The 21,925-nt window shown below is 37.8% G+C and overlaps 4 protein-coding genes and 1 pseudogene across 18 annotated transcripts in view; 1 reads left to right on the forward strand and 4 right to left on the reverse strand.

Moving 5' to 3' along the window:
- Positions 1–6,248, reverse strand: part of LOC113064148 (sodium/calcium exchanger 1-like) — a 64,844-nt gene extending 58,596 nt beyond the window's left edge. The window contains exon 1 of the mRNA XM_026234743.1: positions 5,595–6,248. The gene's annotated coding sequence lies outside the window, so the exon portion shown is untranslated. The remainder of the gene's footprint in view (positions 1–5,594) is intronic.
- Positions 6,249–9,665: 3,417 nt separating this feature from the next.
- On the forward strand, positions 9,666–11,988 carry LOC113064149 (bcl2-associated agonist of cell death-like). Of its 2 annotated transcripts, XM_026234745.1 has the most exons (5): positions 9,666–9,903; positions 10,034–10,179; positions 10,352–10,492; positions 10,588–10,811; positions 10,894–11,988. In XM_026234745.1, the coding sequence occupies exons 3-5, from the start codon at positions 10,360–10,362 to the stop codon at positions 10,981–10,983; spliced, it is 447 nt and encodes a 148-aa protein (XP_026090530.1). In that variant the 5' UTR covers positions 9,666–9,903; positions 10,034–10,179; positions 10,352–10,359; the 3' UTR covers positions 10,984–11,988. The 2 variants fall into 2 exon arrangements, with proteins under 2 accessions (XP_026090530.1, XP_026090529.1); XM_026234744.1 differs by having other exon boundaries at positions 9,666–10,179.
- A 185-nt stretch (positions 11,989–12,173) lies between these two features.
- On the reverse strand, positions 12,174–12,860 carry LOC113063650 (NADPH-dependent aldo-keto reductase, chloroplastic-like; annotated as a pseudogene).
- Positions 12,861–15,384: 2,524 nt separating this feature from the next.
- Positions 15,385–18,709, reverse strand: LOC113064150 (RNA-binding protein lark-like). Its single transcript, XM_026234746.1, is given in 3 exon segments — positions 15,385–17,131; positions 17,134–17,743; positions 18,682–18,709. Coding segments are annotated over 2 exon segments (993 nt in total). The 5' UTR covers positions 17,663–17,743; positions 18,682–18,709; the 3' UTR covers positions 15,385–16,667.
- Positions 18,710–20,236: 1,527 nt separating this feature from the next.
- Positions 20,237–21,925, reverse strand: part of LOC113064151 (serine/threonine-protein kinase MARK2-like) — a 28,670-nt gene continuing 26,981 nt past the window's right edge. For all 14 annotated transcript variants that reach the window (XM_026234759.1, XM_026234763.1, XM_026234762.1 and 11 more), the window contains one exon: positions 20,237–21,731. In XM_026234759.1, coding sequence (XP_026090544.1) covers positions 21,296–21,731 — 436 coding nt within the window. In that variant the 3' untranslated portion in view covers positions 20,237–21,295. The remainder of the gene's footprint in view (positions 21,732–21,925) is intronic.

The following is a 21,925-nucleotide window of genomic DNA, read 5'->3' on the forward strand; positions in this document are numbered from 1 at the left end:
ATCACAAAGCATATTATATATTATAGTTTGTAATGGGTGTAATCTTTTATTTTTTTATTTTATTTTTTTTAGCATTTTCTCCTGATAGTGTAATGAAATTACAGGCCTGGTGAAAAACTGGCCAACATGAATATAGCAGGTTTAGTATAGATGTGAAAGGTATTTTAATATGCTCTAAAAGCTAAAAAATAAAAGGACATATGCAGCAGATATAAATAGTGATGCAAGTCATGCATTTGATTGTGTAAAAAATTCAATTGGTTGAGTCTTTGCTTAACTGGACACAATAACTACTTCACAATTATAAGAGCACTCTCTGAAATGTTTGTTTTTGGTATCTCCCAAAGTCCCATCGTGTCAAACTGTTATAACTAATGTTATTATATAATTACCCAGTTTTGGCATTCATTACAGGATGTACAAACATCATGATGGAAGTAGGTTTTCTTAAAATATGCACAAAATGCAAATAAATAGCTTAAACCCAAAGGAGCCATCATCAGTGTCTCGGTAGAGACACTCTACAACCCTGTTCCCTGCATCACAAATCCTAGAAGCAAAACAGCGTGCTGATATTAAATCTAAATTGAAGTTCCTGCATGAAGACTGGCACCTTAAAAACAAAGAAGTAGATCAAAGGAATTTTCCTCACATCCAGAATTATCTGGCTACATTAGCAGAGACACTTACAAACAGCAATTATTAATACTGATGGAGGTCTTGATGGTTACATAAGGCTTATCGTATTAATGAACCAATTTGAGATTTGCAGGGCAGAGATTATATTAACATGATTCAACTGACTACAGAGGTGCAAAGGCATTTAAATTATGATACTGTAAAAATTACATTGCATTACATTATTTATAGAATATTAAGTGCACAAATATACATTCAAATTATATATATATATATATATATATATATATATATATATATATATATATATATATATATATATATATATATAAATAAACATACCTGAGAAAAGCATACAATTCATATAAATATAGAATAAAAAAAGTGTGCTGTATGAATAGTATAATAAAAAATAAAATATATAATAAATGTAAAACATATTTACTTTTTAAATTAATACAAACCTACATGGTCACACTTCAGTTTATGCACCAGTACTCACTATTAACTAACTATTAACTATGACTTTTGCTTCAATAAACTCCTAATTTGCTGTTTATTAATAGTTGTTAAGTTTAGGAATGGGGTAGGATTAAGGGATCTCAAATATGGGTTTGCCGACCAAGGCATTAATTACTAATAAGTACAAATAAACAGTCAATATGATGGTAATATGCATGCTAATAAGCAACTAATTAATAGTGAAAATTCTCTCTAAACTAAAGTGTTACCCTACACATTTAATACATGCTAGTAGACCAATGTTGAATAATGGAAGATGGGAAATATTTGAAATTCATTTTAAATGTTATATAAATCATATAAAGTTCGTTGTTTTTTCCAATTCTGATTTCACTTTTGATTAAATTAGTACAATAGAAACGATACACTTCACCTTCAATTTAAAGCATATATATATGCCTACACTACTATCTGTGGTTTAAACTTCTCCCTGTTATTTCTTGGTAAATACTGTTGGAATTTAGTGTCCTCAAAAAAGCTACAAGTCCCATTAAGTAAAGCCAGGGCCATGCTTCGTGACTGAGATGAGGTGCTTTTGTTGGAACTCTTTATTTTGCTTTTGCCAAACATTTTGGCATCAACTATTTGAGACAGACGAGAGTGTTCTTTTGGAGAGCTGTGGTTTCCTGCTTGATTTTCCCCCCAGGTCACCTCTTTGTGTCTTATTCAGTAAGAAAAGTGTATTCATTAATTCCTGCCATACTGTTCTTTTCAACCACTTTGAGGATTTCTGTTGTATTGATTTTACTTGGACAGGGGGATGGTGCTCTGTTATCATCAGGTACACATTTTCTATATGGCCACAGGTTATTAGAAATATTGTAGCTTTTTTCAGCATCAACTTATCTCTGGCTCTCCAGACATTTATTTTGATCATGGCATAAGTCCTACAATGAAGAGAAATTCCTGAATAGCAAAAGGAACACATTTTGCATTCGTTGTACAAGGAAGGGCCTTGACTGGAACTTGCCATATAGCCAAATAACACATAAGCTCTGTTCCATAACCAAAGAAATTTAAGGCATCATAAGCACATGAAATTGCTCCAGACAATAGTCATCTTAATTATGCTGCCTCCTAAGATAAGTCAGTTTAGCCAAATTCTAAGGCAGCATCGCATGCAATGATTCCAAAGGACATGTAAATTACTTGATAGTAATTTATTTTTACTTTAATTACATTGAAGTTTTAGTTTACCATAACTGCTCATCAATACTGTGCACTGAGAAAAATTGTAACATTTAAATTATCTAGCTTGATTTACAATATTATTTAGCAACACCGAATCAATCTAAATACAATAATTTACAATAACAAAACTATTTTTTATGGTTAAATCAGGTAAAATGGCTCTTTAAGATAACACTTACATGTTACCACTTTTTTGCAATGTACACACACCTTAACAATATTTCAGAGATAACAGAATTATTAAATTACATGTAATGATGTACTTAAGTGGGTCCAACAAAAGTAGTTTTGTTCAACTAATTGCATTTAGCATAAATGTAACTATAATACGTTTTCATTTATTTACGGTTGGCATGCAATTAAGTCCCCGAATTCATTACATTGAATTCCACTTAAGCAAAGGAAAGGATAAAAACAACAGCTCCAATTTAGACTGAAATCTGTATTTTGGTACAATGCAGCAAAGCATGAATCGTATTCGTGTGTGTGTGTGTGTGTGTGTGTGTGTGTGTGTGTGTGTTGTTTTAAGTTTGGTGCACATTTCTTACAATGCATCTCATAATGATTGCATATTATGTCTTTTGTGGCTGTACTAATGGATTTGATCACATGAGTGTCTAAATTATGAAAGCAACCTGGTTGAAAGTGGATGAGCTCATAACATTTTAGACCGTTTACACCTGTATTTAGCATTATCCACTTGCAATTAAAATTTAACACCAGGTGATAACAAGGCCTAAGGAGGCGGGTTCCTGTGCAGGCAGAAAGTAGCTGACTACATTTTAGTATATAGATCTTTAGGCAAACAAATGATCCCCACTGCGTAAAAGCTCAAAATACTCTAAACGGCTGAGGAAAACAGGCAAAAATATCTCATAATAAGACTGCATATCTATAACATGGCTTGACAGAGCTTGCTTACCTCAATAGTGCAGCGATTTGAGAAGGGCATGATATTTTAAGTGGTTCACTTGGCTGAATTTTACAGTGCTAACAATTTGTAAGGGCAGGCAAGCTGTGGACTAGGGGTGAAATATGAAGGCTTTAGTGCTGGGTCCCTGTCTCTGCATTAATAATGGTGGTTGAGCTGCAAGTGAAGGGGAGAAAAAACGCAATTTGGAGGCTTTGGATTCTCACTGAAGTCGGTGATACTAAAGGGATCACACATATAGAACCGGCAGACATAAACACAAGTGCACTGAAAGAACCTCCGATTTACAACAGAACCGTAAGCCTGCACAAAAAAAAAAAAAAAGGTTTAAACGTCCAATTTTCTGGATGTCTTGCACACAGTTATACACACAATTCTTGTGCCACATATGGAGCTCCCTGAACAGATTTACAATCCTTGTGCTTGTAACAAAATTGGACTTCTAAATCTTGGGCCGACATAATTCGCTGCTTCCGGACCTTTCAGAGCAAGAGGATGTACAAATATTCCGACACGCCACATAATGAAAGAAGCAGCAGCAGTGGAAACAAACCACTTTCTGAATTCCGCCTTCAGCAAGAGTGGGATTATTTTCAGTTCGCCAGAAACATTAAGATTAGCTCAAGCTGTGAGTAATGGTTCCAGGCATTAGGGGAAAAGAAATAATGCCAGTGAAACCAAGAGCTCCAACAGGAGAACACACAGCAGTTTACAAGTAGACAGCATCAGCCAGACCAGACTTAGAACTGTGGGAACAAATCTAAATCAAGCCTTTAGCAAAAAACGGTATATGTGGCACTAATGATCACTCAATGTATATACCACAGGCATTGCTAATGACATACGATTCAGGCTTAAAAATAGACATTTCAGATTATTTCATGACATCAACCAATGTGAAAATGGACAAGAATGATTTGAAATGCAAGCTGCAGGAGTATCATTTCCATACAGTCTGTTTTGGTGCAGTATAATTATATAACTAACAAAATTAAAGCCATAATTGATTTCCCTAGTGAGGGTGCATGGCATTTTGTGTGTCATAGTGCAGGTCTATCAAATATGTCCTGCTCTGTTTGTCAAAATGACCATCTGTTAAATTTGCTTAGACGTTAAAAAGATCCAAAAATAAAAATCATGTCATAACTGGAAATGTTCCAGGGATGTTAAAGGTTCTTCATGAAACCATCAATGCAATTAAAGAACCTTTATTTTTAAGAGTGTATGTCATTGCAAAACTGTAGGCGTTTTTTTGTCCTGCATAACACAAGCATTGAATTTTTCAAAGAATTATTTTTGTCCATTCAAGTCGATGAGTTCAACATTTTTTTTATTATAATTTTTTTTTATGTTTTATGAAAAGCCTAAACATCGTCTTGTGAGTTCTGCAGAAGAAAGTAAATCATACAGGTGTGGAACAACACGAGAACTGAAAGACAGAATAAATGATGATAGAATTCTCATTTTGGGGTGAACGGTCCTCTGAAGTGGAATATTTAAATAAAAAAGAAGCACACCCCTGTTTAAAAGAGAGGAAAAACACAACACAAACAATGTAAGAGAGAAATAAACCTGCACAATGCAGAGGAAAAATTCTTTTTTTTTCCTGTTTTTTTTTTTTTTTTTTAAACATGTCTCAATTCTATGTAGAAGCTCCCCATGGGGTAGTTTTTGATCTGGAAGCTGAGGGCTTCCCTACATTCCACAGCATACTGGTCTATCACATTCTATGTTTATCTGAAACAGGTGGGCTGCCTCTGTAGTGAGAGTAGGAGAGCGTTTCCATGAGAACTGCGCCTGCTAAGTATTCACAGTCAGTATGAAAACTATGTGGCGCTTTACTAGTTGCGCGGTGCCAGTACGAAACATTTAAGACGGATTGGTAGCTAAATGCGTAGAGAATAGTAACTCAATTGAACCGTTCTAGTTCAAGAGTAAAGTCAACCTTACCTGCCCTCACAGACAGAAGTGCGTTGACAGAGGTTCGTTTAGTTAGGTATAGCTCCTGTATAAGCTGTGAAAATGTGTCAAGCAACTTTGCACCTGAAAAAATGATGTATGTTAAAAAAAAAAAGCAATGTCTATACATTCTTTAATAAATTTGGGATATCTGAACGCGACAGTTCCTTTTCATATAATCGTCATTCTGACATTAACCTAAAAACATGGAGGCTGCGTCCTGTTATTCAGTTGTTGCAATCGAAATAGCTATGTTTGTGTTTATTAAACCTGTCGACCGGTTGGTAACAATAAATAACAGTGTATTAGTTGTATTGTAATGTGGAGCGGTGAGTAAATTCGTTGTACTTACAAAGACGGTGTGTGGATTCCGGTAGACTCCGACAGTCGCTGTATAGACTTGCTCTTCTGTAGTTCGGTTTAATTCACAGTGAATGAGCTCGGCGCGCGCGGCTCAAGTCTCCACGGAGCAGCGGCGATGCGCGCGAGCTGTACAGCGGTTCCGTTCTTGATTTGACAGTTGCAGCGATGAAAACAACTAACATAAACACGCACAATCCAGTCAAGTTGTGGACTCGAGGCGAGGCGGATTAATGAAACTATATCTTCGCGGCGAGTCACGAGCGTCTTACGTTCAAGATGAGACGCGTCTTAAAACCCGAGTTCGAATAAAAGTGATTGACGAAAGATGTTTGGTGACACCAGCTGCAGCCAATTCACATAATTCCAAACATTAGAAAAAAATCTAATAAAATACTTGCTTCCAGAAATTGAATTTTAGGGGGTGCTGGAAAATTAGGCGATCTATACAAAAAAGCGGAGACTATGTTGTACATTTGGGGGGAAAGAATAAGAGAAAAGAAAGCGTATTAGGAGAATGATCAGAGCCGCACATGGACGTGTGGCGCCAGAGGGAGTGAATGAGAAGATGTTAACTAGACACTCGCATCATCAGCCTCGCCATGAGGATCGACGAGACGGGCGGAGTATAGCCGACTGGGAAAGGTAATATGGAAATGAACACTTCTGTTTCTTTTTTCGGCCAATGGGATTGTGCAGAAAGCCGAGACTGGATGCGAAAAGTGGCTTTTTTTTTTTCAGCAGCAAGGACCGCAGATAGAGAGGAGGGGACATTTTGCTTTACAGGTTTGCTGGAGTGTCGCTAGCAGGCAGAGCGAGCCAATACGGGATGCCAATTCATCAAATTGGCACTGATGTAGCACAGACACATTAGAAATGCTAATTACTTTGGGCTAGTGCGTAAAAACACGTGCACATCAGAAGAGTTCAATAAATGTTTTACCCCCTACGTTGTAGTCGCTGACCCCTCCACTGGTGTCCACTGATTCAACAATCACACTTAGCAAACAATAACTGATCCAAAGGTGCACAGCAACTGACCGAATCTCTTGTCAGGTTAGGAAGGCTGTGTAATAAGAAATTAGCATCTAGTACATTTTCATCAGGTTTTCTCCCCTACCAGTTCAGAATGTTTGTATATAAAAATATCTTGATCTATAATATACAGTAGGTTGAAGAATGATCAGGGTGATTTGAAGAACTCCACTCCTGCACTTCTCAGTTTTTACATTACAGAAAATCTGGTTACCTGAAGGCAAAGTCCCTATTGGCTGTGAAATTTAATTCTCATGCTAAGAAAAAAAACAACAACCTTAAACCAGTCTAAACTGGTTTGCTGGTCTTAGCTGGTCTCCATGTTGGCTTACTTTAGAGGGTGTTGGGCACTTGTCAAATTTTAAGTCACCCCTGGACCAGCCTGGTTAGGCTTGGAGACTATCACAAACCAGCAATGGCCAGCAAATCTGGTTTAAAATTGTGACATCTTAAACCAGCCTAAACTGATTTGCTGGTCTTAGCTGGTTTCTCAGTCTCCATGTTGGCTGATTTTATGGTGTTGGCCACTTTTAAATTTAATGCAATTTATTTCTAAAGCAGATTTAATATCTAACTTTTTAATTTTTAACATAAATATAAATTTGTCTAATGTGGAGGCAGGTCTGATGGGTAATGGCAAGCTGTTCCAAAGCTTGGGGCCAGCTACTGCGAAGGCTCTTTCTCCCCTGCATTGCAGAAGGGATCATGGTATCAACAAGCGATGACCATTCTGGGATCTAAGTGACCTAGAAGGATTGTAGGTAGTGATTCAATCAGAAAGATACCCAAGGGCCGAGTTGTTAAGAGCTTTGTAGACAAATAATAGAATTGTGTTGTCAATTCAATATCAGACAGACAGCCAAGAGCAAGAAGGTTAAAACTGGTGTAATATGGTTTCATGTGCAAATCAGTTAAAGTCAGCAAATCTGGTTTAAAATAGTTATCTTTAACCAGCCTAAACTGGTTTGCTGGACTTAGCTGGTTTCACCCTTTTGGCTGTTTTTAAAGGGTTTTGAGCTTTTCAACTTTTAAGACACCCCTGGACCAGTCTGGTAAGGCTTGGAGACCATAATTGTAATAATAATTTTTGTATGATGTATTTATTCCAGTGCAGTCACAACAGTATAAACAATGTAATAGTATTAATTTATATTACTCTGCTTGCATCCCAAACCTCTGTCCTTCCAGGATTATGTTAATGAGAAAGCTTTATTTAGATAGTTTGCTATCTAAATCTTTTGCCAGCTTTAGAACATTATCCATCTTTCAATTTGCATTCCCAAATTCAGTTGGTAAATTAGCTGCGTTGAATGTTGTGTTTTTACACATTTTTATGTATTTACCAAAATTTCACTAAAACACCCCCAGAATGCTTAATTGGATGTGCACATCTGAGCCAGATGACAGTCATTCACACTGAAAAAAACATTCCAGAGAACTAAAACTGCTCATTCAAAAAATATTTATTCATGTCATATGTCTTTCACAGAAAGGGCACATTTATCAGGCAAATATTTCTTAATTTTGTACCAGCAAGTATTTGTTAATATACAAAATTAAAATGCACTGCACGTACACAACAGACACAGACAATGTTATAGACTTTATCGCATCTAAAAAAGATTATATATGCAATATGTAGCATATGCAGCAAACTACATAGTAATGGGTCCTATTAACCTATATATTTCTGTGTTCTGCAGGCATGAGTCATAAGCAAAGAAATAACCAACACCTTCCAGTGACTCAATAAAGCAGATCTCTCCTGCCATCTACAGTTCAAACTAAGAAATTGCGTATTATGTGACCACGATTCTTGAACAGAAATAACAGCAAAAAAATAAATAAATAAAAAAGATACAATATATAAATTTATCATTTTCAGTTTTCCTAGCTACGAAATTTAATTTAGGTCAGTATAATAAACAGCATACCGTTCAGAGTAAAGGACAATAATAGATACTCTTCATAATAAATTAATTACAATCATAACTGAACAAAGCATAAACTCTCTGTACAAATTAACCAACTAAATTACACTGTTTTGAATTCCACTCCATGCACACAAAGTTAAACGAAGTATTTCTTTTGTAAATTCTAGAATCCTTACCAGGTCAAGAAAATATGATCATATTACCCAAATTTTACAGTCTCTGCACTGGCTACCTTTGTATCTGTTACAAAATATTATAACTTACCTATAGGGCCTTACCTAACTAGTCTTCTGCCATGCTACAACCCATCACGCTCCCTAAGGTCACAAAACTCTGGACTTTTGATAGTACCTAGGATAGCAAAATCCACTAAAGGATGTAGAGCTTTTTCACATTTGGCTCCCAAACTTTGGAAAAGCCTTCCTGATAATATTCAGTGATCAGAATCACTCTCTGTTTAAATCTAGATTCAAAACACATCTCTTTCACAAAGCTTTTGAATAATGCATCTCATAATCTTGTACTGCAGTTGTATCTGATCAAATACACATTATTATTCTTCAGCTTGGGTTAAACAAATCAATTTTGCTTGGTTGGAACAGCAGCTACTCTGTCTCTTTTTGTTTCTCTGTTTTTGCCACGAGATGTCACTAGGATTTACACAAGCTCCAGTCTGGACCCAGAACACCCGAGAAGAGATGATGCCAACCCTGAAACAACATACAGAACTACTCAATTTTGCTTTAAGTTTGATTGCATCATATAATAATTGTTGTTTATAGTGTTCATCGTCTGGTTGATTACGTCTTTAATGGAGTTTTCCGTATATTTATGTCATATTATGTACATTTACAGTCACCACTGATTAGCTAATACTAAATAAATTTTAGAAATTAAATTTTCTGTAAAGCTGCTTTACAACGATTTGTATCGTGAAAAGCGCTATACAAATTAATTTCTGAATTTAATTAAATGAAAATTCTCTCGGCGCGGCGGCGTCCTCGGAGAGCGCTTCCGCGAGACCGGGGCCCGGATGAGGTAAACGGGTCACGCGCGACTGTAAAGGCTCGCGAAAACCTATCGCAACAGTGACGTCACATCAAAGAGCGCCCAAAACACTCTAGCATCCGGCCGTGATTGGCTGAACAAAGAAGCCGACCGTCGTCTGATTGGCCGAGAGCAGAGAACTACTGTAAACGACCGCGGACAACAACAATATCCAAGCCGAAATGAGCTCATACACACTGTAGTGAGAACAGCCGGACTGAGAATTAGGCACACTACTGCTTGCGGCGAGACGACAATCACTTCGACTAAATGTCACGAAAAACGGTATATTTTTTCCATTATCTTTGGCCGAAGACGTTTTCAGATGAGCATGACACAATCTTAGAAATATGAAACTTATATAAAGTAGCAATTACAGTTATTGTTGTTGTTTGGGTGTGTCGCATGCCATGAGGCAATCAACATATATTGAGAAGTGGAGAAGCAACTCGTAATCGTACTGAAGATAAGAAGGAATAGCATCTAGTGCGATTGACAACTCCGTTCCGGAGAGACCAACACATTCACATCTATTGTCCTGGAATTCGTCCAGATTTACAGGTAACGTTATGCATTTAGGAAAACCAAGTAATGTTAATTTCAATTAAAAACAAAAAAAAAAACAATGTCTTTCAAAAAAAGTTGACCATGAAATAAAAAAGTATTAGGCCATTAATCGTTTTAACACCTTTAAACTACAGTATGAAATAGCCTACTATTTTCTTTTTACCAGCTCCTACAATGGATAAAACATTGCATGACCACCATCAAGATGATTCCAACACCTTGAATGACAAAAAGAAAGGAAGAGAAGAGACAATCAATACCCTTGGACAACATCAGGATCAAACCTCGCCAAACATTTCTCCTCGAGGTGAGGACTTCATAGAACTACACTAGACATTAAACAGGTTACCGTTTCAGGGTGTGTATCATAGATTGGCCTAGATTTAACAGAAGTTTTTGCAGGGCGTGTGCGGGTCTATTCTGAGTCTCAGGTGTATACGGTCAGCCGCTGGCAAGAAGCAGAGCCCCAGGATGGAGCATCATCGGAGGAGAATGGAGGAACGGGAGATGGACTTCCATTCAGAAGTCGTTCTCAATCTGCTCCTGCTGCTCTGTGGAAAGCAAAGAAGTACGGACGGCAGCTGAGGACAATGAGCGATGAATTTGATACATGGCTTGACAAAGGAGTAAGTGTGCTATATGGTACACTGAATATGTTTCCATTTGATAGATTGTGAACTTAACATTAAGTTGTTTTGCTGTTTGTAGGAGGTCAAAAGAGTGAACAGTCAGAGACAGACCTACCGAGGATGGTTCTCGTTCCTCTGGAGTCCCAAAGAAGAGGAGGGCCGAGAATGAAGTAGTCATGCTTTAAGAATGCTTTTCACACCATTATAACAGTTACCAAACAGATGCTCTCAGATGAAGGCTGGTCTGATCACCATCATGGCCTTTTTATAATTGATGTGCTCAAACTAGTGCCAAAACGGTCATCTGAGAGAACGGGAAAAAAGCTGTATCACAAATTTACCACTGCAAAAACATGTTTAATTAAAGGTGTTGTCAGTGTTTCTTCAATTTGACAATCTTAAAAGGGACAATCTCCTAAAATGCTACAATTTAATTGACCATTTATCAAAAAGATAATTTTTTTCTGATTAAAAAAAGAAGCTCTGTTTAAAAAACTATTTATTGATATGCATTACGTTCATATTTAACAAGGAAATGTGTTCTATGATGTATTTTATAGATTAATATATAGATGTGCGTTTTTGTTGGTGGAGCGGTTGCTTGCAAAATGTAAATATATTTCAAGGTCTGTGACACCGGATAAAGTTAAGTTGTGAAGTACAGGTTAGTGATGGTAACAATAATAATAATAATAATACGGGTAAAGTTATTTCAGTTCATTTTTGCTATATCTCAGGTTTGTTGGTATTTTAATGCCAAAATGTTGTGAATAACTAGTAAGCGTGGATAAAATATTTCTTGTACATATGTAAGGTTGTCTGTAGTTTCTGTTGGATATTGTTCTTTTTTATTCCATCTGCTGGTCTTTTATGTAAAACAACTGTCAATTTCTGTCAACCTTATGGGGAGGCAAATATGTGCAGATCAGCCTTGCCGATACTTTCATTGCTTTTTTAAGCTCCATGTACATATTTACACTTGTTAACATAGATTAGGTGATGGATGAACTGTTTAAATAATTTTGAAGCCATCACAAGCTTTTACATTTTTTTATATAATTTTGTGGGGAAAAAAATAACAAGATTTTCTGGCTGAATTTAATGGTATGTTATTGGGTCAAAGTGTGTGTGATAAAGTACTTTTTAAAATACTGGAGAAATCTAGTTTAAAGCATCTTTGTGTCTGTTCTTATTTTTTTACATTAATTATGAATTCACTAATATTATTTTTTGGTGGGGGACCACATTATACAGTCTGAACCAACCATGCACAGTCATAAAAAGAAAAGTCACTTCATGTAAAAATAGCATTTTTATGTTTTCTAAAAACAAGCACCCCGTCATTGACTCTACTTACAGTTATAATGTGCCTTGGGATCTATAAAGAAATGGAAGTCAAATACCTGTGCATTCTCCTGTACTAAGTAACAGCTGCGAGGACCAAGGCAGAATTGAGATTCCTTGCTGCACAGCCCACCTCAAGAGAACCTGGACAGGGGTCCACCACAGCTCCTCGCTATATCCATTACCTCAGGCTTCCTCAGGAGAGCTCCTTTACCTAGTGAAGAGTAGGCCTGAAAGTGAATGCCTGTCTCAGTGCATAAATCTCTCAGTTCCCTCTGTTTTATCTTAGATGGACACTCGATCTAAAGGACCACTGGGCAACTTCAGAGCAGCTCCCTAAAGTGTTTTGTAGTGTTGTTTGAAACCCCTATTGTCCTGAATTGGCCGCTGGCATAGAACTCCTCTGGGGTGGCGCAGCGTTGTGCAGGATACTCTGAATGATCAGGATCCCCTGGGTCAAGACCCTCCACCCCAGGCCAGTGCACTAATAGAGGTCGATGTATTCACAGTCTAGCTGCTCCAGACTCTTCAGGCAGCCTTCTTTAGCCCTCAAGCTCTTTGAGGACTTGTCCTAGATGTGCCTCATTTCCACAAGCCAAAGGTTCTTTATCCTGCTTGAAGAGCTGAAGTGACACTCTTTAAGCTGCTCATGGTCTTGGAGCTCGAGCTCAAACCCAAAAGTGGCTTCTGCACTTCCGACATCAACATTACTGACGGTAATATAATTTTCATAATACTGCAAACAATTCAGTCCTGAAAAACAGTGTTTTAGATTAAATGATTGGAGAAGTCTACCGTATGTCACCAAAGAGAAGTCAGTTTAATATAAATTATGAGGTAAGAAATATAAAAAGATGAGTTGTTCACAATAAGTTCAAAAACATGCATTTAGAAAAATTGATGATTTTTATTTCATGCTGACTTTACAGCCTGATAAGGTTTGTAAATTCTGAGAAGGTAGATTTATTTATTATTTATAATTTTCCTGACCTTGTATCTTTGGCTTGATGATGAATTTAAGATTAAATGTGCTAACCTTTGAAGACCAATAATGCTTTAAGTCATAAATCATGCTAAGATTTGTTAGAGCAATTACTATAAGAAACTACAGCTTTATTAGCTGTTTTACATTATATAATGTCAACAGCTCATACTTAAAGGTTTTATCATCAGAATCTCATAAATGTGATCAATTAGTTTAGCGTATTGCTATGTGTACTAGTAATTTAGCTTTAAGTTAGTTCAAAGTTTATACTCGCGCGTAAAGCAGTTGATCGGAATGTCAGAACGCAGTTCAAACTCAAAAGCGCGCCGTTTACTGACGCTGTGGTAATATGACTGGTCAGGGACTTGTGTGAATGCTGTGTGTGTGTGTTCGGAGAATATGTGGGTATGGAAGATAGCAGATAATATTTATGCAATGAGGCAAATAAATTTACGACACAGGAAAATTATTAAATAGCCACCATGTTGCCTTTATTTACAAACAGATATGAGAAACGCATACATGGAAATGAGAATTAGTGAGCACTAAAGCAAACTATTAGACACTTGATCAAAGTTATTTGCATTATAAGAGACCACACGTTGTATTTATTACATTCTTACATTCATACGGCAGTGAATGAAACGCTGTCTGTAAGAAAACATGAAAAGACAACAAGGCTCTCACATCTGCATATTTAATCTGTTGTCACAGGCTAACCTACTCAAACCCAAAGATTCACTTACTACTTTCTGTGCGAAAATCTTTATATGATTTAAATAAAATGATCTTATGTAAATTTTTATATGGGCCATTTTCAGGAAACTGTGTGTGCTATAAATGTCCAGGACAAAAAACAAACAAAAAAACAACAACAACAAAACTGTCACAAAATAATTAAAATCTTCAATCAGATTACTGGTTAATAAATGACCTGTATGTTAAAAGGATGGTGATCAGTGCAACAATTCTATATTATTTAGTTAGTCATTATTTTTTACTTTAAAGCATAACATCAAAGAAACTGTATAAACAATAAGAATAAAAAAATATAGTCTTTACACAACTCAATTAAATTATAGTGATGAGACAATCATTGATGTTCTGGTGTTCAGAAAACATTTAAAAATTAAATTTAAAATGTAAAAAAAAAAAAAAAAAGTTTAGAAACTAATTATACCAATATTAAAACCACAGGGACACACTGTGCACATAAATTATACAAATTAAAAATACCCTAATGTCAACAGATGTGTTCGTATTTGTTATATTGTACTTCTAATTACAACTTTAACTAGCCTAAAATATTGAAACGCTGCGCTGACATTTTCTGGAATATTTCAGAAACCGTAAGGAGTTCATTACCATATTTTGGTATTGTTTTGGATCCACATGATTCTTTAAGTCATCACCAGAAACGCTCAGCAAAAAGCATCCAATGAAATAAGGAATTTAAAGTTATTCTAGATTCACTTAATCTCAGTAAACACTTATAAAGCGTTGTTATCATTAACTTTAGAAACACTTGTACGAGAAGTTATAAGGCGGTGTCTCAAGTGTTTCAAATGAGGCACGTGGCACAAGAAGGGGGAAGATACAAAAAAAGTATGAAATACAGTTTAAGTGTAAAACCATTCCTCCTCTTGAAAAAGCTGATTAGAGATAACTAGTGTGTCAGTGTGGCTCTACTTAAAGATAGTGAGAAGAAAAAGTAAATCATACTTTAAAAATATTTGACGGACATCATGAAACAACTCCACTTACAATTAGGATCAAGTGTTTCAGGAACAGTGTGACCGTTCTAATAATATCACCAGTGAAAAACTGAAGTCAATCATGGCTCTGCTAGCACAAGAATACATACAATAACGTAATGAACAACCCAGCAATCCTTGTAATACTACTTACCTTCACTTTAACTCACCCATCCTGATGAGCTACACAAAGCTCCTAGAGACATTCAAAACAGAGCATCAAACATTCATTCATCTTGGCCAGGGGTCATTGTGGAACAAAAAGAAGATAAAGTGACTGGAATTTACTGAGGTTTAAATTAATGCCTTTGGCCTTTTATATGAACGGTTCAAGCGGAAAGTGCAGTTTAAATGCAAATCTATTTAGCACTTTACTTTACACATGAGTGTTCAAAGTCAAAGGACGTCCGTATTATACGAATGATAACGTGAGCGAGAGAGACATGAAATTAAAGAGACTCAATTAAAAACGAGTGACATGAAAACGTTCCATCTTAAGTCAGTCGAATTTTTATTCAGGCGGCAAGATGACAGCGACTGGTAGAACAGGAATCTGTTTTCATAGGTTTAAATCAAAACAAGCATGAGTTTCGAAGCTGCTCGAGTGGACAATATGATCAAGAGAGCGGTTTCGGATGAACAGTCGAGAAAACAGGCTTTTTACAAATGTACAGTTTAAAAACAAGTGTACGCTCACAATAGGCAAACAGCAGTAGTACAAGTAGGACAGGAAACAATGTTGAGTATTCAGTAATATTTTCAATCACAAGCACGTCCATTGAGATGTCAATAAGTCTTTATAATCTTTAAAAACTCTCTCTGAGTTTGCAAATCAGCTATTTGTCTAATACAACGAGATTTCGCAATACAGTGTAGATATTGCACTAATGATTCCGTGTTGTTTTTAATTTATTAGGCGGTTGGTCGGTCGTTTTTCTTCCTTCGACCGCTGGTGCTTTATCCGATGCGGCAGCGGATCCGAAAGTTGAGCGGCTGGTAGATGCGATGTGTTCGGTAAGCCGGTAAGATGTGATTGATTGGTTGATCAGTCAGTTAGCATATAGTTCTGCCCACAACATCCTCTTTACCCATTTCCTCTCTGTTCCTTCCCACTGGTCTCAATTAGATCCAGCATTACTTCTAACAACACCATAGTAAGTTCATTTGCCTAGACCAAGGTAGTCAACAGATGAGAATAAAATAAAAAAAAGCTGTATAAAACTTGTTTATGGAGCCCCTTAGTGAAAATTCTAATTACTTCCAAATTAACTCTGTCTCATGGAAATGAAAGTGAAAACCGAAAAATTCGAATATTCTTAAATACCAAACAGAAAACAGGTAAACATTCAACACGACAAATTTCTTATTGGGTAGACTACGCATGTTGAAAAAAATAATAAATTGGAGATATATCTCCAAGCATTCTTTTGTATTTCTGAAGTGCATGCCAGAGTAAAATGAACTTAAAATGTACGATTTGATTTAAAGGAGAAGAAAAAAAAAAAGAACAAGCAATTATTTATAGAAAAATAGTTAAACCCGGCAAAAACAATACATCGTAACATGCTATCAAAATTCCTATTTGCGGTTCCTTCATCGGTCAGAGGTAAATTTATTAGTTAAATGAGTACAGTATTAGCTGATTGACCCGTTATCTAAAATAGCTACAACTATCACAGAATAATACAAAACTTCTCCCCAACTCCCTGATGGTAAGCCCCTCTTAGATTACCCAGCTCCTAAAATAAGGGGACGGACAAACTTCAGTGCTTAGTAGCTACGGCTGAAGCCATTGCTGTACTTGTCCTCCAAATAATCATCCTTATCAAAGCCTGAGCCGAGAGAGTAGCGCTGATAGTGGGAGGAAGGAGCGGCTGTAGGGGGAGGGGGTGCAGAGCTAGCGCCGTTGCGGGCGAAACCCCGGGCAAAGCCGGAAGAAGAGGGTGGAGGGGGAGGCGGAGGCAGGAGAGAGCGGCGACCGCCAAGAGGGCTGCGCTCACGGTAGTAGCGAGCAGCCAGAGGAGGCGTGACCGGTCGTGGAGGGGGCGGAATGAACCGGTCGTATGGATTCCGATCGTAAAAACGCGGTGATGGGGCAGCGTACGGGTCGTGGCGAGGGTCCCTCTCATACACATCTCGCTCATAGTAGGCGCGGGGTGGCGGCGGTGGAAGAGGAGGGGGTGGAAGTCGGCCACGGGGTGGATAGTAGTCACGGGGCGGCTGGCGTGGGGGAGAAAGTGAGGATGGTGGTGTGGGTGAGGTGAATAGTGATGCGGCGGAGGAGGAAAATAGTCCTCCTCTCGGCCGTTTCTGGATGGGTTATTGCGGGAGACGGACACAAATATCTTTTGGCCCTCCAATTTGGAGTTGTTAAGCTTTGAAATGGCCTCCAGAGCCTCGCTTTCCCTCTGCATGTGAACGAATGCATAATTCTTCACAATATCGCACTCCACCACCTTGCCGAACGGCTGGAAGAGCTCCTTGATTTTGCCAGCGGTAACACCTTTGGGAACATTGCCCACGTAGATCTTGGTGGCATTGCGTACCTTGGTGGTGGCGTACTCGACGGTGATGCGGGAGCCATTGACCTCGTGCTTGTGCAAAGCAGAGACCGCCTTCTGCGCCGCCTCTTCCTCATCCATGTGCACGAAGCCATAGTTTTTCAGAATGTCACAGTCGGACACGGCACCATACTTCTCAAACAAAGCACGGAGCTCGTCTTCGGTGGTTGCTGAAGCTACATTGCCAACAAATATCTTAACCATTTTGGACAGGAATAACGGCAGTGTGTTTTGGGATCAGTCTTTGGTTGATTTGCAAGTGCAAGGAATCGAATGACAAAGTTCCTAAGAAAAAAACAACAACAACAGTCAAATAAACAGGCAAAATGTATGCAAATCAACATTGGCAAGAATTTCAAATGCAAAGTACACAGGATAAACCTCAACTTCCCTGCTGCCATCAATCATTTTCCCATTGATATTTAATAATAATGAATGGATAAATCATAGAAATACAAGTCAAGATATGTATTTAATTGATACTGTACTCAAGCTTCACACTGGGGCCTTCATAAACCTGTTGGGGTTTCTGTAACCATTATAAATTATTGGCATTATTGAAAAATGACGGATTTATTAGAATGATTACATAATTACTACATGGCTGTTCTAGTAGTTTCTGCTAGTAGTTTAGCAACCACGCTACATGTTACCGCTGAGCACCTGACCGCGACTAACCAATCAGAATCAAGTATTTCAGAGCGTGCGTAGTAATGAGGGCTTGATGGTTTTACTTTCAGGCTAAAAACCGCGTATAAAATTGTACGTTTTCAAACTAGAATTACAGTCTTTTGTCACCTTATGTGGCCAACATTAACTGGGTTGAACGCCCGAGTGTAAAAAGAATGAATCTTTGATCTAATATACTAAAAACTGATCTAAAACTGCATCTCAATCATGCACTGGCTAAAGCTATCGTGCTAACGCAGCCAAACTAAGGATGTAACGTTAACTAAAATATTTCGAGAGTGAACACCTTACAGCTAAAAAAAAAAAAAAATTTATGCTTAGAAAGGATTCTCGCATTGAAAATAAATATATGCGATTAAATTACGATATTCTCGGTTCACTTGAGGACGACGTTCATTGAAGAGACAACGGAGTGAATACGTTTCCTGCATTACGAATCATTCAAAACGGTCGTGGCGTACTTCAAATCGACGGATGAAATACCGAAGAAAAATATTTTAAGTCTCTCATAAAGTGTAATCTTCAAAACTTACCTTCAACGCGCAACTACACTGCAGAAAGATTCGTGAGCGCTCAGATGCTTTGACGTAGACCGAATGCTTGTTTTGTATTAGAAGTGGCCGCAAAGCAAACAGACTTGTTGGTCTTCTGCAGACTAATCTCAAGGAGGGTAACGTTATAAGTTGATCTCATTAAATGTTGTTGTGGAAGAAATATTAAGCTCCTGTACTTAAAATGAACGATCTCAGACACCTTGGTCCACTTATCACTTTTAATTATTTTTTATGTCCCTGTACGCAAACAGGGACACATCATAGACTACTGCAAACACGAAACAGCAGTAATCAACCTGTCCTCTATTTTGCTTGGAACTAATATGATCGGAGCTGCGTCCTCTGGAATCCTCTTAAGCGGTTGACTTCTACGTTCCAATTAGTTGCTGCCAACCGCGTCATAGCTCATTACCATAAGGTTGCCTTGATTTAAACTCTGCTCGACGCTCTCAAAGGCCAAGTCGCGCCGCGCCGCTCCTCGCTGCTGGTTTACATTGAAAATGAATGACTTCCGGCCACTTTGACGCTCTCGACGCCGGCGGTGTGAATGCACAATAATGCAAGTTTGGTTAATTGTTCTGTGCGTTACGTTTAGGGGGCACAAAAAGTCATTTGGGGGGCACTGCCCCCCGATGCCCCCCCTTGACGACGGGCCTGCAACAGGCTCAAATGATTCCGTGACTATTACGTTATCGCGTTATCACGTCAACAGGAGGCGGTCTCTTAATTATCTGCGTGTCCAGTAACATTTTGAAGTGTTGTAAAATGTACATATATAAAAAAATTTGATCTTACACTTAATTTTATTGATAAAATTCATTGTGAGTAATTTACGGTTCGACCTTCATACTTGAAAATCGGTCAAAACGATTCAATCATTGATTCTGACTCGAAATAAATAATTCGTTCACGAATCGGAAATCACTTACCGCAGATGTGCACGGGACAGAGGTTGCACCCGGTGTCATTTTTTTCTTTCCTTCCTTTGATTGTTCAACTTAGTTTACAACAAAATGCCCAATTATTTGAACTAGACATAACTCAATTTACACATCACAATAATTTACAAATGTGGATTAAATCTGCCGCTGGGTTAAGATATATTCTCTTTTCCTAACCTGAAGAATCTCAAAACATTTTGCCAATGGTTGAAATCTCTAAACATTTAGAATAGTATCATAAGCCAAGAATAAACTGATTATCACTTTATAATGAATATATAATAAATGTTTAACATATCAGCAATTAATGTACAATTAATGACTTGGCATAACAGTAAAAGTGTTAAATGTTATTAAAAGAACATCACTATGGAAAGTGTTACCCTAAACCAAACAAACAAAACTGACAGTTACATTTCTAAGTTTCCAAGTGCTATCAAATGGGAATATTTTATAAAGTAAATAGTTTTATTCATATCGCATGCTCTTTAAATCAATAAAGAACAACACGTTGCTTTTCACGTTGCTTGAAAGTGACACAAAAGAAAATAAAACAATGCACTAACATAAAAAGAATATTGCTCATAAACAACTGAACACAAATCATCCAATGTCTGGTTTATTCATATAATAATATTAATAATTATCTTCTCCAGAGAAAGGCAACGAAACACAGACTCATTCCAGTGCAGCAGATTGGATCCAACCAGCAATTCTTAATTACACTACAATCCACCAATAATTACTTAATTGGCCCTTAATTAGTTTCAGATATATAACTCCTGCAGTAGAGGAAAAAAACAAAAACAACAAAAAACTAATTGTCTGGGCATAGAGTGCTAAGAGGTGATTCACCTCCAGTGCACCAAGGGTTCAAGTCAACACTTCCATTTCAGCTCAAATAAGACACTGTACTGTGATGTAGAAATGGGGCAGAGGTTACGGAATAGCTACCATTTCATTGGCTAGATCAGAACCAATCAGAGCATGATGAGAGGATATGAAAATTCAAATGATGGCTCTAATGAATGTGACTAGCCATTTGGGTTTCAATATTGTGTTGTACATTCAGAGCGTCAACCGCCAATCTCTCCATCTCTGCTCATCACAGCTAACCTGGAATTGGAAGTAAGATCAAGTAATGCTGTTGTTTATCATTTTTTGTGTTCGGGGATGAACAAGGAATAAGGACCAGGATATAGGGGGAGAGTTAGCTGTCCATGACAGTAGCAGGTTTGTGTTTGTAGAAAAAATAATAATAATTACTGGCAAACAATTCCAGTTTATGAAAACCAACGTCTTCTCACTTTTTCTGAATTAAGGACAATTGTGAGGTCCAAGAAAAACCACAACAATTGAACAAAATGATCACAAATAAAGTTAACAACACCAAGCATTTGAGGGGGTGAGTAAGGAACAGAAAACCCAAACCAATACAGAACACCTCCCCCAAAAAGTACCCCCCCTGAAATATGCACAAATGTCCCCCATGAACCTGTCTTACACCTTTTCCCCCATTACAGCCTCAAGACTCTTCATTGCTGCCGTACAGCTCACAACTCCAATGATTTTCCCTTACAGTGCCTCTTCATTCCCAACACATTGTATCCAACCGTTCCTCAAGATCTTTTCCACAGAAACCATCCTCTTTCTCACAGTTTTAGCTCGTTGGCGATCTTCGAGGCGATGTTCTTAAAGGCGATGGAGGTTCCGGAGATCCTCTTGAAGCGCACCCCGTTGAGCGAGAGGCGGGGTAGCTTGCACACCTCCATCTCCCATTGGACAAAGTCATCATGCGTGGGGTTACCCGAAACGCAGAGGAGCATGAAGCACTCGCGCAACTCGTAATCGCAGCTGTTGGAGTCCAGAACTTTCCGGATCTCCTTCATCATTTCGTTGGGCTCCATGGAGGAAGTGGTCTTCATGCTCCAGGTGAAGCGGAGGGAGCGTGGTTTGGTGTCCTTGGAGGCCTGGGTGGATGAAGGTGTGCTGGACGCTGGAGAAGAGGAAGAAAAGGAGTCCTTGTTTTCATCACCAGACAGTCCATGGGTACCTTTCTCCATCTTGTCTGCTGTGCTCAACATGGGTCTTCAGTGAAAACAGTGAGAGGAACAAACAGGAAAACATAGGTAAACATGAGGAAGACAAGTAAATGATAACAGACAGAAGAAGCTTGGTTGATTCAAACTAGTTCTTCTGCTTTAACACATTTAAAGTTTGCATCAACATGATTAAATGTTTTTAATCAACACAAAACACCAACATAGGGCTGTGGTGGAAGA

Source organism: Carassius auratus, chromosome 46, assembly GCF_003368295.1.
Source record: "Carassius auratus strain Wakin chromosome 46, ASM336829v1, whole genome shotgun sequence".
Lineage (NCBI taxonomy): Eukaryota > Metazoa > Chordata > Actinopteri > Cypriniformes > Cyprinidae > Carassius > Carassius auratus.